Consider the following 15496-nt stretch of genomic DNA (forward strand, 5'->3'; position numbering starts at 1 on the left):
TCCTGCCAAGCCCAGTAGGGTCACTGGGATGAATAAACAGCTTAAGAAAGGGAAGGATTTTTCCCTGTTAGCCTCAGCAGCAGGGTTTTTAAGCTCCCATGCTACAAGTGCTGGGACAGGCAGACATTTTACCCCACTGCAGCCCACAGACTGCCCCATCACTGTTGCCAGTCCATGCACTGCCTGGCAATGCTTCTGCAGTTTCTGTAACAGAGGGAAAAATTACCAATGATTCAGTTTGTTTTCTTAGATATGACTCCCCTCCCTGGGCTTCAGAAGTAATTTCCAAGGTAGCCAGTGCTATTCCCACACACTCCCTGGTCTCCACTCCATTGCAAGCATCTCTGCAGAATGCTGCGCCACAGCTCATGACCCAGACCAAACCGCCCTCCCCTCTTCCAGGCTGGCTTTAGCCCAGGCTGGTTCACAGCCCAGTCTGGATGGTGCAGGGGGAAGCAGAGAGAGAGCTAAAGGGAGTGCAGGCAGACAGCTTTCTGCAGGTGTTACTGGGCCCAACAGGCAGGGACAGCCCCTAAGAGTTCCTGTTTCTCCCACAGCATTCTCCTGGAGAAATTGGCTGCTCATGGTTTGGACTGGTTCACTGTTCACTTGGTAAAGAAAGCAGCTGGATGAGCAGACCGAGCAAATGCTGGTGAATGGAGTTACCTCCAGCTGGCATCTGGTCACTACTGGTGTACCCAGAGCAAAGCACTGGGGCCACACCTTAAATCTTGTGTCCAGTTCTGGGTCCCTCACTGCAAGGACACTGATATGCTGGAGCATGTCCAGAGAACAGCAGTGTAGGGAGTGCATGTCATATGAAGACTGGCTGAGGGAGCTGGGGTTGTTCAGCCTGAGGGAAAGGAGGCTAATAAGGAGACCTTATTGCTTTCTAAAACTACCTGGAAGGATGTTGCAGCCAGGTTCAGGTCACTTCTCCCAAGTAACAAGCGACAGGATGAGAGGTAGTAGCCTCAAGTTGGATCAGGAGAGATTTAGACTGGATATTAAAAAAAAAAAATTCTTTATAGAAGGGGTGGTCAGGCATTGGAGCAGGCTTCCCAGGGAAACAATGGAGTCACCATGCCTGAAAGCATTCATTAAGTATGTGGATGTGGCACTTGGGGACATGGTTTAATGGTAGACCTGGCAGTGCTTGTTTAATATATGGACTCAACGATCTTAGAGATCTTTTCCAACATAAATATTGCTGTGATTCTTTGTTATCTCAGGCATCTGAGATGATTTTTCTTCATACATTCAAGCCCGATGTCTAATTTCCTAATCATCTGGGTTGTGACAGACTAGCAAGAAAGCTGAACCTAAAATCGATGCACAGCTTGCTGGCTTCTAAGTTTTTATGCAATTTTTTGTGAGATACCCACAATGTTCAGCTCATGTCTAATTGGTGCTCTTCCTGGATGGCATACAATGTCCTTTAACAAGTCATAGGACCTTTGAAAATAATTTTAAGTAGCCTATTTGAGTCTTTCTCTATTTTCTCTGATAAAGGAAGTTGTTTGATGCAATTTATTTTTATGACAGTCAAACCTCATGTTTAATAGGGCCCTTTTATGCTTCAGGCTTTCTTTTGGCTCCTGTGGTATTGGATTGTGTGGTGTTCAATGCTCCTTTGCTTCTTTGTATTCAGAACACAAAAAGCATAGATCTGAAATGCTGCTCACTGGATACACCTGAGAACCGAAGGAGACGGTGGCAATGGCAGGTTGCAGACCATTCCTTTCCTGCAAGCCATTTATATCTGTGCAAAGCTGTGCAGCCCATTTTGGTAGTGGTAACTATTGGCATTGTCAGTGGTTTCAGTAGTATTTGGCATTGTCATTCCAGGGTTGCTATCATCACCATCAAGTGATGTGCAAGGTGATGGACAATCAGAACTGGGAAGAAGCAGTGATGAAAAAGATCAGTCCAGTGGCTGTGGTGGCATTGTTTCATGTTCTGTGGGTCTTTTTGGACACTACTGCAATTTCTAGAACTGGAGCCCAAATAAAATGTTCATTAACAGAGCTGTTCACACGTGATAAATGAAAAAGTAAAACAGAACATGGTCGTAAACAGGGCTTGCAAGTCTCATCAGCAGAACATTAAAACTCAGCTCTTAAGCAGATTATAGCTGGTTTATGTTCTGGATTAAACCATATACACACACACAGGCACACTTGGGCTACAGCAAGTGCCAGAGCTTTGATACCCACTTTTTCACAGCAGTGCCACTAAAGACATGGTCACCTCGCTTAGTTACAGAAGAGCTTCCTTGGGCTCTCTCCGATCTGTCCATTCACAGCAGACACTGCTGTACACATCCTTCTAAATTAGTTGAAAAATGTTATTTTAAATTGTTTCTTCTAATCTGTCATTTCCCTATGCATCTAACAAAATATGGCCCTAACAGGAGGGGTTGTTTTATTCTTAAAATCACCAAAGTTCTGTCTAGCATGAAAAAAAAAGATGCTTTCATGGAAGGTTGCATATTGCACCCACTGCTTTTTTGTTACTTCCAATAGCAGCTAGGAGATATCACAAAATGGATATGCTTTTATGCTGCTTTTCCATATCATACATATATATTCACACATTTACAGGAAGTCTGTTAGGATATATACTGTGGTTCTCTGGCTGCCAGTCTCTTAAAGCATTGATTAACTATGGAAATAGTACGTGATTTTTCACAGTCTCAAATTGCTTTTAAAAATGGGTTTACCTGAATCCTTCTTCTGTAATTGAAAACTCTCTTTTGGACTTGGTTCAGTTGTATCCAGAGGTACTGAGGCAAGTAAAAGATTTTCATGGATTGGGAGAGGTCAGAATCATGACAGTAGCAGGGGTGATGAACTTATTTTTGTGAGAGAATGAGAGTCTGCTGTAATCCTAGTCACAGACTCCTTTAGCCAGCTGCTTTTCATGCTTTATCGTCTGAGCTGACATTTCACAGAAGATAGATGTGATATATACACACACATCCATGTGAGTGCGAAACAAAATCAAGTCAGGGAGATACAGACCCCTTAGAAGAGATTAGAGATTGAAGGACACAAAGTAGGTACTGATACCATTACAGGAGAAAGTGATTAGATTTGAGAGGGGTGAGGGAGATAATGCTTGTGTCTCAGAAATCTTTCTGTTGCAGTACTATGTGGCACAGCAGCCTTATTTTAATGTCTTACCATGCCACATTAGCACATTTCAAAACTCATCTCAAATATCCAAGCAGGTCAGAAGGGACTTTGTGTTGCTGTGCACTGGGAGGCAGGCACCAGCATCTGTCTGTGGTTTGGTCCTCAGTTGTCCTTCCCAGTGTAACTTTCAAAATGTCTTTGGCCTTGTATTGTGGCATCACAGGTCATCTGCAGCAGTAGACAGCTTAAAATGCAGGCAGGTAGTTGGCTAAATTTTTCAGCTCAGTGTTTCATTAGTCTCCCTGGCATCTGCAATGAAGAAAGTCTCGAAATGTCAGAAGAAAGATCTGAGACATGAGAAGGAAGGCTTTGCTTTCTCCAGCATGTTCCTGAAATAACTGAGCAACAAAAACACGCTTACTGTACATGGAAGACTGTCAAGTAGCATTTCTGGACAGTGAAACTTTTACATAACACAGGTAGCAGCATATTTAACTTGAGTGCAATGATACATTTGTTTCTGTAACATTTCTATCTGATGTAAAATTTGTAAGTGTAATGGAAACGTCAGCTCAACTTTTTCATCAGTAGTCACAACAGAAAGGCAAATGTCAGGAAGTAGGAGGAAAATAGGATACAAAACAAGGAATATTACTGTGCTACTGTATAGATCCATGATGTTTCCACAATTTGTGTGTGGTACACAGGTCCTCACAGCCCCAAAACGAGGTAGCAGAACTGGGGGATGTGTGGGGAGGTCAGCAGGGACAGTGAGAGTGCAGAGCTGGCCTCCTCAACTTGCAGGTGAGGTAGTGGGACAGAAGGGAAGCATGATACAGGTCAATAAGATCATGAACAGCATGACAAAGGTGGAGATGGTTGTTACCACCTCTTCCACTATGGGGATTTTGAAATACCGACTTTAGGTAGTGGGTAAACAACAAAAGAAAACTATTCTACCCTGTGTACAATGGCTGTGGACTTCCTTGCAACCAAATTCTGTTTATCTGAGTTCAGCAAGATGGTGGAGAGGTTAATGATAAAGTAACCTTTTAGCTACATCCATTAACTCCACTAACTCAGCAAGGAGAAGCCATTAACCAAATCTCCTATTCAGTGCTGGAAGCTGGATATGTGTGCTTGCTCTGTCCCTGTATGCTTCCCTATATATCTCCTTCTGGCTGGTGCAGGTGCAGGTGGGCCTTTGATCTCACCCAGCTTCTTGTATGTTGTCATATATTTCAACACTTCCAGGGCAAAGTATAAGACCTCTCTTTTCAGGTTGTAACCGTTGGAACTGTCTCCATGACAAATGAAATAAGAGTAAATAAAACTAAGGGGATAAACAAAATATTGAGGTTACAGATTAATTGTAATTTTACAGAGTGGTCTAATACCATGTGAATGATGCCAAAATGAATGATGCCAGTGATGAATGCCAGAAAACTGTCAGGGTAGATGGGACTGCCATCAGGTGCCTTGGAAGTGGCCTGTTTGGTTCCTGCAGGGAGCTATTAGGAAGGCAGCTGTGAGGAAGTTTAGTGCAGACCAGAGCCCAAAGCAGTCTTACATCAAAGTGTTGTATTACAGAGGCTGTCACTGTTGTTTTAGTTGGCATCTGCTATGACTTATTCTCCAGGCAAGCATATTAACTTGCAGTTGAACAGATTTCTCTGTCCGTGATTTGGTTTAAGACATTATGAAAACAGTTGATTAAATTGCAATTTACCAAATTGCTGTATCTCATATTTTTTAACTTATCAGAACATGTGCCCATACAAAAGCAAGGGCAGGAGGAAAAAGAAATGGGAACAGCTCCATAACAGGTTTGGTTTTGTGGAAGGAGGGGAAGAGTAGTTTCAGAGAGGCACTTCTGAGGTTGTCAAGGTTACAGGTACCTCTGCAGGTGAGTGGCTTGGGAATTCTCTGCTGAGAATTGGCATCAGTTTTTTCCTTCCAAGATAAAAAAAATTGCATTTTAATTAGATTGTTTCCTTTTTCAACACTGCAGCATAGCATATAAGTAATCAGAAACTTTCCACAGGACCAGTGAAATGATTTTTTTAAAAAATTGCATTAGCAGCATTACCCCAATAATATTTTGAAATTTTTTGAGTTTTTAAGTGTTTCCAAGATGAGGATCTCTTCATAATCGTTCAATGAATTAACTACCTGGATCTGCCTTCTTAGTTCTTTAGATCCAGTTAAAATGTTGCTTTTGGAAAGTAGGAGTCTCTGTTTCAGATGCAGGGAAGCCAAGAGCTGCATGCCAATCTGGTGCTCAGTGTGAGAGCTGAGGATTTGCACTGAACTTGCTGCTTTGAGACATTGCTGCAATGGCAGCAACTGTGCCTTAGCCCTGGGAAAGAAATCTGTGCTGATACAATCATGGTGTGGCTCAAGTGGAGTCTGACAGCACCAGTTGAATACTTTAAGAAAACAAACAAGTAGTGGTAGATTTCAAGCTGCACTCAGAATTGATACAATATGTCATAATGAATTTTCTGCCAGATTTAAGGTGATATGGAAAGATCTTCATCTGCTGTAGAGAAGTGCAGGACCACTGACTGCCTTGGTGCTATTTAAGTGTACATAGCTGGGGCCAGGAAGTTTATACTACAGAGCAAACCAGCTAGTGCTGCATCGAGCAAGTACCAGGTGCTGAATTTGGGCAGAGGAGTGGTGGAGCCAAGAAGGAGCTCAGAAAGCAGTCAACCTCCTTTGTTGAGCAAGGAGAACAAATTCACTGCTCCTGCAGCAGCAGCTCCTAGTGAGAAAGCCCACCACTGCTGTGGGGTTGGAACAGCCAATTTACTTAGAAATGCTTTTTCATGTGCTAAGTCAGGTAATTTCGCAAACTTAACTCAAAATTGCTTACCTTTCGAAAGTCTTGCTAAATCAATATAAACTGCCCAGTTTTAAATAAAGCAGTAGTTTCAGCAAGTGCCTTGCTATTGGGGCAGCTCATCCAGTCTGAATGTGAAGGACCTCCCTCTCCAAAGGGAGACTGAGAAAAAGGCACTCTTCAGCTTTTAAAACCGGCCTTTGTGTGCCTGCTGTGCCTCCTGGCCTTCCCACTGTCTGTTCAAAATCCTCAATTCCTCAGTTTCCCTACTGTCCTTTTAGATAGGCAGAGAAGCATCACTGTCCCTCCAACTGGACCTGATGATTCTTGTGGGTCTCTTCCAACTTAGAATATTCTGTGACAGGCAGGGGCCAGGGAAGAGCTGCAGGTAGCCAGAGCAGCCCTTCACCAAGGGTCCCCAACAGTGCTGTCCCACATATACCACTTCACTGCAGGCTGGTCTCATCAGTCCAGCCATGTAAGTCTGTGTCCTTTGTCTGCTCCTCAGAGGAAGAGGAAAGGGATGAGCTTTCCCTGCTTTGTGGGAAGGGAGCCATTGGACACCATGAGTGAGGACAAGTTAATACAGCTACAAAACTGAAGGGTTTGGGGTGAAGCTCAGAGTTATTTCCCCTAGAAGTCTAACAGTTTGGAGAACTATTAAAAGGAGAGTTGTGGAATTATTTTCTCTTGTTTGGACACTGTATTGCACTGACATTTACATGCATGATGTTGCAGTAATCCAGTCAGTTCAGCCTTTTCATTCATGACCTTTTCTGTAACATTACCCACAATGCTGTGTGTGATATTGCAGAGAAAAAGGTGAGGGCAAGGATGCCAGCGCCAGCTGACTGTTGTCAGCTTAAGTACTATGTAAGATTTGCACTTACAGTAATGATGGGTGCAAATGCAGAACCAGAAAGTGGGCAATTTTCTAAGGAAAAGTTCCATGGTACTAAAACATTTGTTGCTGCCATTTATTTTTTTCAGGTCCCTTTCTCAGGTAGGTGGTTATTGCTCTTCTGTAGATTTACCAAAGCAATTACTTACCCCCATATAAAATAGTTTAACAGTTGAGGTCTGACTTGTTGAATCTTTACATTAAATAACTTTCTGGTGTAAAAAGGACTCATCACACATGACAATAAAGTGTTGCTAATAGTGACTGGAGGCATTTACATTCTGAATCCAAGTGAATAATATCATGTGTGTTGCACCCTTTTTATTTCATTCCCCAGTTGGTTTCTACAACCACCTATAACATTTGCTTTTCCAGAATAAAATAAATCCTGTACAGGGGATTCACATCACTTTTTTTCCTATGGTGCCTTTTAAATAGTGTTTAAATTTCAAATGGTCTTGTAGGTTTCATACAAATTCTCGATGGAAAGTAGATTCTGCTTTTAATATTTTAACTCTTTATATCATATAGCTTTGTAAATCATGGGGCTATTACAGTCCTGCAAAACATTCAGGTGTCTTTACCTAATGTGCAGGTGAACTCATTTTGGGATGAAACTTGATTAGGTGAAAGAAGAATACTGTATTTCACAGAAACAGAAGTATACAGATCAGCATTCAAATATTTTTTTAAAAAGTTCCACTGAGGACAGCATGGTTAACTCTGCTTTACCTTGGCTGAAACCCAGGGCACCTCCAAGTGTGCAGTGGGGGCCCAGGAGCATTCCTTCCACCCTGAAAGTCCTCCTTCCCGTGTTTCCAGCTCATAATATTTTGCATGGACAGACAGACGGAAAGAAAACAGAGAAGTATCACAGTAACATTAGGATAGTAAAGCAGGTGATTTTAGATGAGATAGGCTGTATTTTGCAGTACTTTATGCATCCAAATGGGCAGGAAGTCACCCAAAATTGTGGAAGAAGCCACATGTTGGAGATAATTGCCAACAGTCAGTTCCAAAACTAGAATAGGCTGCCCAGGGAAGTGGTGGAATCACTACCTCTGGAAGTGTTCAAAAGGTTGTGACACCTGGGGATATGGTTTAGTGGTGAACACAATAGTGTTAGGTTAACAGTTGGACTCAGGGACCTTAGAGGTCTTTTCCAACCTTAATGATTCTACAGTCTATTATTCTATGAAAACGAAGTATGGGCTTAAATATTCAAAGCATTAAGGAGTACAACTTGGGGAAGCAAATTTCTGCAGGTCTTGCAAATCTCTTCTAGATGTAACTCTTCAGTGAGGAAAGGCTTGCTTTATGGCCAATTTGGCATCTGATTCTCAGGCTGTTGTGTGTATACAAAGACATAACCTGTTTCTATGAGGTAATTGATAAAACTGATTTGTGAACTATTTTGTTTGTGCTTTAAAATGAGCAGCCCAGGAGGTGGGCTACATTTCCCGCAAAAAAAGAAGCCATGCTCTTTGGTGCAGGTCTTGGACTAAACCCTCAGCAATGGAAGACTGAGCCCATCTGAGTATGGCAAACAGGCTGGCAGTCAACAAGTGTTTTGTGCATCCATAGCCTTTTGGAATTTCAGCAGTGTCAGATCAATGTATCCTGGTTCTTCCTATAAATCCTTCCCTGATGACAGTGGTGCCAAAGTGCTGTGAAGTGGCCAGGCTGTGCCTGAGCAGCTGCTATTTGTGCTCATTGAATGGAGGAGCCGAGTTCACTGGGGGCATGACAGTGGATAGATATGTGGTTGGAGGGCTTAATGCTGCTCTGCAAGTGCGTGTGGATTTTCAAGACAGAAATAGACTTATTTTTAGACAGAAATATAGATAATACAGCCCTTGCAGCCTTCTGTTTTTTGAAAGAACCAGATTGGTCTTCTGAACGTTGTCCTGGTGGGTTTTTCTCCGTCTCATCCTTGGAAATGAAGTTATTTCAGTGTACTATGAAAAGAGGTGTTTGTAAACTTGCTGACTTACATAAAAGTCATTTTTATTTCATTTTATACATAAAAAGTGTCCTTATTCAGAAGAGGCTGAAGCTATTACACTCTGTGGGAAATAGACTATTTTCTCATGAAAGGGAAGATAAACTAATGTGATACTATGATTACTACAGCAACTAAAATGCTCACTTCCAGCAGGAAAAAAGTAATAAATGTATAAGTGGCTCCCTAGTAGCTTACAGTAGCATTGATGAATTATCAACAGCTGGTATTTTCTCTGGCTTCAGTCCATGTCCATCTTCACCATCAGGGTGTGCCCAGGTCTCTGTCACAGTTGCATTTTTATTGCACCTTCCTGCACAGAGGGCAGAGACAATCTGTACCAGAAACATCCAGCCACTTGGTGGGCTGGGTCCTTGCATTCTTTGCTGCTTTTATGGCTTGTGCATGATGCCAATGTCTGTTTAATGTGCCCAGCATTACTCACTTCTCAATAGATTTTCCATGCCCAGGTCTAGGACCATGCTAAGCTGCATTGCAGTGTGCTGTTGGTGTCACATAATGAACTCTCTCCTTCTTTCAGGCCCAAACTGTTTTGCAGAAACCCTTGTCATTCCAGCAGGCCGGGAGGTGAAAACTGATGAATGCACTATATGTCACTGTACTTACGAAGAAGGCACTTGGAGGATTGAACGGCAAGCAATGTGCACTAGACATGAATGCAAGCAAATATAGGAAGTCTACACATCTATGGACTTTTTGTGGTTTTTATAAAATATCCCACAGTGGTGAGAACCCAAGATGATGCAGGGAAATCCAAATGAGAAGATTCTGGCAAGGAGGAACGAGTAAAATACTGATATTTTGTTTTTCAAAGTAACATAATATTGCAAGGCAAAAAAGTGCATATATTTAAAACGTTTGTACATAAGAATACCTGTCTTAAATGTGTTATTTTCAGAGTAAGTACACTAAAATACACTATAAAATATTCTATGTATTTCTATAATACCATTATAGAGCTTAAAAATAAATGTTTTATATAGACAATACAGATTGAAGTACTGTATCATTGCCTCTTCTCTCATATATATGTACCATGGCTAAAACATTATATTTCTATTCCAGTTTGACTATATAAGGGTTTTCTTGTGTGTTTCTTGGTTTTGTTTTGGGTTTGGGTTTGTTTTTGTTTTTTTCTGTTGCTTATTTTGAGTTTATTGGGGCAGGCAAGAGATAGGCAACTTTGATATTCTCTGTTTTTGGAAAAAAGAGGAGAAGAATAGGCTTTCAGAGAACATGTGTTCATTTATGAACATAAATGGGCTACAATATAGAGGTGAGTCAGCTTCATATCTTAGTTTTACTTGTGCTCCTGTCTCCTGCTCCACAGCCAAGATAACTTGGAGCAGTGGGTAATATGAAATTGGTCTCTCATAGCTGCTGCTATAAAAAATTATTCAGAGAAATTAAATTCTTAATATTAATTTCAGACATAAAGTTTATCAGCAGGGCAAATATTTCCGTGGCATAACACAGCATCACCAAGCTGGTGGAAGTGAAGGTAAGTAACCACAGATCATCATTGATGTGATGCATAACGGATATGGAGAAGTGCAGCTTGGAAAGGCTACAGCAGCCAAACAAGCCTTCACTGATGTGGCTCCACATTGCTAAACTAGGGTTAGAGGTGTGGTTAGTAGCTGCACCATTCCCTAGACCCTGCTTTTGCCACCTTGTTGGAACCTGGTTCAAAATTTTGTTTGGCAGTGTTTACAGGATCTGTGACACTGTGTATTGAATGGAAAGGTTTAAAACTCCATCCTTGAATCCATCAGAGGATTTCTAGCACATAGCCTGACCCTGATGACATGGGAGGTGAATTACATCTCCCTACTTCAGGCACCAATAGCCTTTGTTTAAATTCATTTCAATTTTAGTTTAGTTTGTCACCAAATCCAACAATATGTCTACTTTGGCTACCTGTTAAGGCAGTGGCTAAGGCTAAAGAAATAGAGATTTACTTTTAATCTTTTGCTGGACAGAAGATTTCATGAATCAGTATCTGAAACCAGAAGACTATTGCTTAAATGCCTTACTCTTTGCTAATTTCTCCTATGGTGTTACCTGGTTATAGGCTTTGCATCCATACAAAAAGTATGACTTTCTACTGCTTCTGAACACTAAGGGACTTCTGCCAGTGACTTCAGTGGATCCCAGTTATTACCTCATGTATTACCTTATTTTGATCATATTTTTATCATTGTGAGTTATTTGGGAGTAAAGGATGTATGTTTTGTCTAAGACTTATGAAAGAACACCAATCCATTTCATAAGAATCAGTAGTCATATGACAGAGAGGTAGCTCCTAAGTCAGTCAGAGCCATGCCTCATGGCCATGTGGGCTTCTGCTTACTGAAATCAAGTGTCTGCAAAGCTCTGAGAGAGTGTCATGAGTGCCAGCAGCCTTCCATACATGAATTCTCAAGACAAGTGGAATTACCCATGCAGGAAGCAGCCATGTAGCTTGAGCAGAGAAGATGAACTTGCAACTCAGCGCAGGATTGCCTTTCCGACTAGGCTTTTTGGTGTCTCTAAGAGAAACAAGCGTTTTCAGTGAACTGTGAGAAGCTCATTATTTGTGTCTTTCAATGTATGGCCATAATGAGTAAGGTTTTGGAAATCTCACCTCAGACTAGTCACTCCTCGCTTCTCCTTCACTAAAGGTTCTTGTTCTGCCTTATACCATTTCCTAGGTAAATTTCTGTTCTTTTAGGCAGTTCTCTTTGTTGAAGTAGTGAGTACAAAGTTAAAGGGTTAGTTTCTAGTGTAGTTTTTATAAATATTTTCTATTGCGTATTTTTTCAAAAATATTTTTCTGTCTTTTAGTCCTGGTACCAACATATTAATGCAGTTTTTACTGCAGTAATAGGATGGTCCTTTCAGTTGCAGGTGAAACTTCCCAGGCATGTTCATCTTGACATCCAGCATTGTGAGTGGTTTCTGAAAGAGATGGTATTTTGAGTTGTGTAACGTCTTTTTTTATTTTTTTAGAAGCAAACTTCAGGTATTTTCAGATTATTTTTTTTTCTTTTTATGGAGTGATGTAGAAGTTATACTGAGTTTTTTACCTTCTTTATTCCTAGGTCATTGGCCACATCCAGCTTTGTCCTGTAGTATTACCACATTAGAGGTATATCCCTGAGATCGGGAAATGGGCTGAGCAAATCTTTCTGAGCAGATCTCACCAGTCCACAGCTGGCATGCAGTGTGCTGTGGGATAGCCCCAGAAGTGAGCTAAGCACCACACAGCCACTCACTCCCCAACTGCCCACCCAGGTGGAATGGGGGAGAAGAAAGGAAGTGTAAAAGCAAGAGAACTCATGGATCAAGGTGAAAATAATTCAGTAAAGAGAGAAGGGAGAGAAGAAAGAAGAAACAAAAGAGATGGCAGTGGCCATCACTTGCCACCTCCCATGGGCAGGCCAGTGGACAGCCAGTTCCCGAGCAAAAGATAACCAACTTTACCTCAGCCTTGCTCCCCTCCTGTTGAGCAGAGCACTATATAGCATGGAACATTTCTTTGGTTACTTAGTTCAGGTTACCTGCTGGTTGTGATCCATCCCAAGCTCTTACACACCCCTTTCTACCCACAGGGGATGAGTCAGAAGCAGAGAAGACCTTGACACTGTGCACGCCCTGTTCAGCAATAGCCAAAACACTTGTGTTTCAGCATTGCTTTGGTCACAAGTCTAAACCACAGTACCCTACTGGCTATGGAGGGTTTATTCCATCCCAGCATGTGGTGATTCCACCAGCAGCCCCACACAGGCACAGAGGCAAATGCACCAATAGACCTCAAAAGCCAGACTCCAGCCAGTGACTGCACCAAGTAGCGTGTGGCAGCAGAGTTTGGGAGCTGAGATTTGCAACCTGATGTGTAATGCCACTTTATGCAGACGACTTAAAATTTTCTTGTTACTGGAGTTGATAATGAAAATAGGGAAAGTAAAATATTTAAAGTTAGTCATTATAGAATGCATTTGGGTACCATTTTCCTTTAAACTAATTTAATCTCAAAGCAATAAAAAAACAACCCTGGAACTGCTGTGGTGGCCACATGTACTAATCTAAATGTTACACTTTGGTTATGTAATATACCTGTTCATATGTAACATTAAAAAATAGGAGAAGAGCCATCTGTGCCATTTCCAGTGAGCTAAACTCCAGAGAATATTGTCTTTCCTACTGAAGCCTAGATACTCAGCTGGTTTTTGCTACAGTGCAAACAGGATTATGGATCCCTCCATGAGGAGTTCTTCAACTTTGCATGTGGATTGTGCATGTATTTCCAGACACACTGATAACTCATGAATAATTTTGTATTTGAAGGTCTGTTGCTTGGGCAATGACTATTCTTCTCAGATGTTCTCGTGTAGCTGCATTGGCATGAATATGAGATTTCTGTTTCACTTGCTTCTGCTTATTTCCCAGTTGAAATCAAGACAAGCCATTTTTGTAGAAGTGCATCGTAAATGAATTTGTCTTCCAAGCTGTGTAAGCAGGTGCCTGAAGAGATTACATTCTAGATGGTTTCAGGTAATTATAAAATTGCACAGTTAGTGTGCAGTAGGATTCTCTGTACTACTTGTTTAAGCCACAAAAATGGAAGAGCTGATGTTCACTTAAATACTGTGTGAGATTTAAGAGGCAAAATGAGAAAATGAGGAAATATGAGAGACTGAGCATTACAATAGGAATGTTTTAAAAAATAAAAATAGATTTGTGAAGAATATGACAAGAAAAGTAAATGAGAAAAGTATTTGGGCACAGATTAAAATACAGGAAGTTCTAGTTGGCAATGAAAAAAAAATCATACAGTAAAGAATGAATACTAAAGGATGATGCCCAGAAATATTTTAGATTCTCTATCTTAGAGGATGGGTAAATTCAACCAGGCACAGCCCTGAGCAGTCTGCTGTAGCTGAACTTGCATTCAGCAAGGTATTGGATGGGATGATCTCCAGAGGTACAAAATTTAAAACCAGGTTCTAATGCCATTGTATTAAAGTCTTTAATACATGCAAGAAAGAAAAAGATATGAAAGGTTCCTTCAGTTTGGAAAACAGCTATTCTTTCCATCTGGGGAACTGTACTATCATGCTTGTAAAGTACTTGATATTACTTTTAATAAATAAAATGTCTTGATAAAGACAGTAACTTTAATACCAAAGTTATCATAGCTCTGTGATACATAGGAGGCTTTTAAAGGCACACATTATTTAAGAATCTAATGTAATCCAATTAAATGCTCCATTTATTCCCCTTATCAAGCAATGCACAGCCTGTGTTAACATGGGTTTTCTCTCTGCAAAAATACAAATTCCTGCTGCATTCAAAACCAAATTCAAACTGGGGAGACAGCACTGAACTGAATATCACAGACTATTTTCCTGACTATTCAAGAATTCAAATTTTTCATTACTTTTTGGTTGAAGTTAAGTACTACTTTAGAAAGTACATAACTTGTTCAGTTTTGAGATGACAGCCACTCCTTCCCAGAATCCTCTTTCCTTTGAAAATACATGGAGGCATAACCACACTGAAAATGAAAATTTGCAGTCTCTTCCATAGCAGGCAAAAAATAAACACTTTAGTATTTTATTTATTTATTTACTTACTTACTTATTTAATATGCCTGTAAAAGAAGTAAAGGAAAACTCCAAACTAGTGTGTCACTCACTAGTTACAGAGAAGTGGAAGTAATTATATGGAACATTAAATTATCAGTAATAGGAAAAAATTATTTTCTCAGCTAAGTCAGCATAAAACAAGAGTATTTCAAAATCCCAGGTTAATACCGTTAACTGAGATCAGGATTTCTTCGAGAGGTAGAAATAAAAAAGTCTCTGTACTTGACTAGAATCAGTGAATGAAAGAGAACATTTACAAATCCTGTGTAAAGTGCCTTTGTTTGAAGCAGGCAGAATTAAAGACAAACCTTTATAATCATTTACTTTGCTTTTCCCAGTAAGTCCTAAAGGGTGTGCAAACTTTGTGAAAGAAAGTGAATTTCACCTATCAGGAAGACCAATTTCCACTATTTCTATACTCTAATAAAATCCATAAATGCATGGAGAAGAAATTCAATATTCTGGTGTATATAGTACCCCAGTGAAAAATACATCAGCTTTATTATTTTCTATCAAAGTATAGAGGCAAATCTGTAAATGCCTTTAATTGATGAAGTTGACTGCCAACCAGAGCTTTCAATTTCTGATATAAAGGAAGGCAAATTATAAAAATGTCGAAGTGCTGCTTAACCTAAATGGCTATTTCCTTAAATAGCTGCATCCATTTCAGAGGGCAGTACTCAAATTAGTTTGCTGTCCATACCTCAGTAAGGTCCATGTGCTGTAGTACTTGTTACAGTTTTGTTTAACCAAACCGAAGTCTGTATTTTCACAAAAGCACTTCTGCATATTATGTTCTCTCATTAGCCACTGATAATTGAAATGAATGCTAACTAATTTAGTGCTGTTGTGAGTGGGAAATCATGGAGATAACACAGACATGCAGTGCTTCTGCCTAATGTAATAACCCAGCGGCTGTTCAATTCTGGTTGCCACAAGAGAATAAGGTGGCCTTTAGTC

At 40.5% G+C, this 15496-nt stretch overlaps 2 protein-coding genes across 7 annotated transcripts in view; both read left to right on the forward strand.

Annotated features, from left to right (window-relative positions):
* Positions 1-9912, forward strand: part of VWC2 (von Willebrand factor C domain containing 2) — a 55922-nt gene extending 46010 nt beyond the window's left edge. The window contains exon 4 of the mRNA XM_015653324.3: positions 9427-9912. Within this exon, the coding sequence (XP_015508810.1) occupies positions 9427-9578 (152 nt within the window). The 3' untranslated portion in view covers positions 9579-9912. The remainder of the gene's footprint in view (positions 1-9426) is intronic.
* CDH18 (cadherin 18) overlaps positions 1-15496 on the forward strand; it is a 1344136-nt gene that overhangs the window by 489739 nt on the left and 838901 nt on the right. The window lies entirely within an intron of this gene.

This window comes from Parus major, chromosome 2, assembly GCF_001522545.3.
Source record: "Parus major isolate Abel chromosome 2, Parus_major1.1, whole genome shotgun sequence".
Classification (NCBI taxonomy): Eukaryota; Metazoa; Chordata; class Aves; order Passeriformes; family Paridae; genus Parus; species Parus major.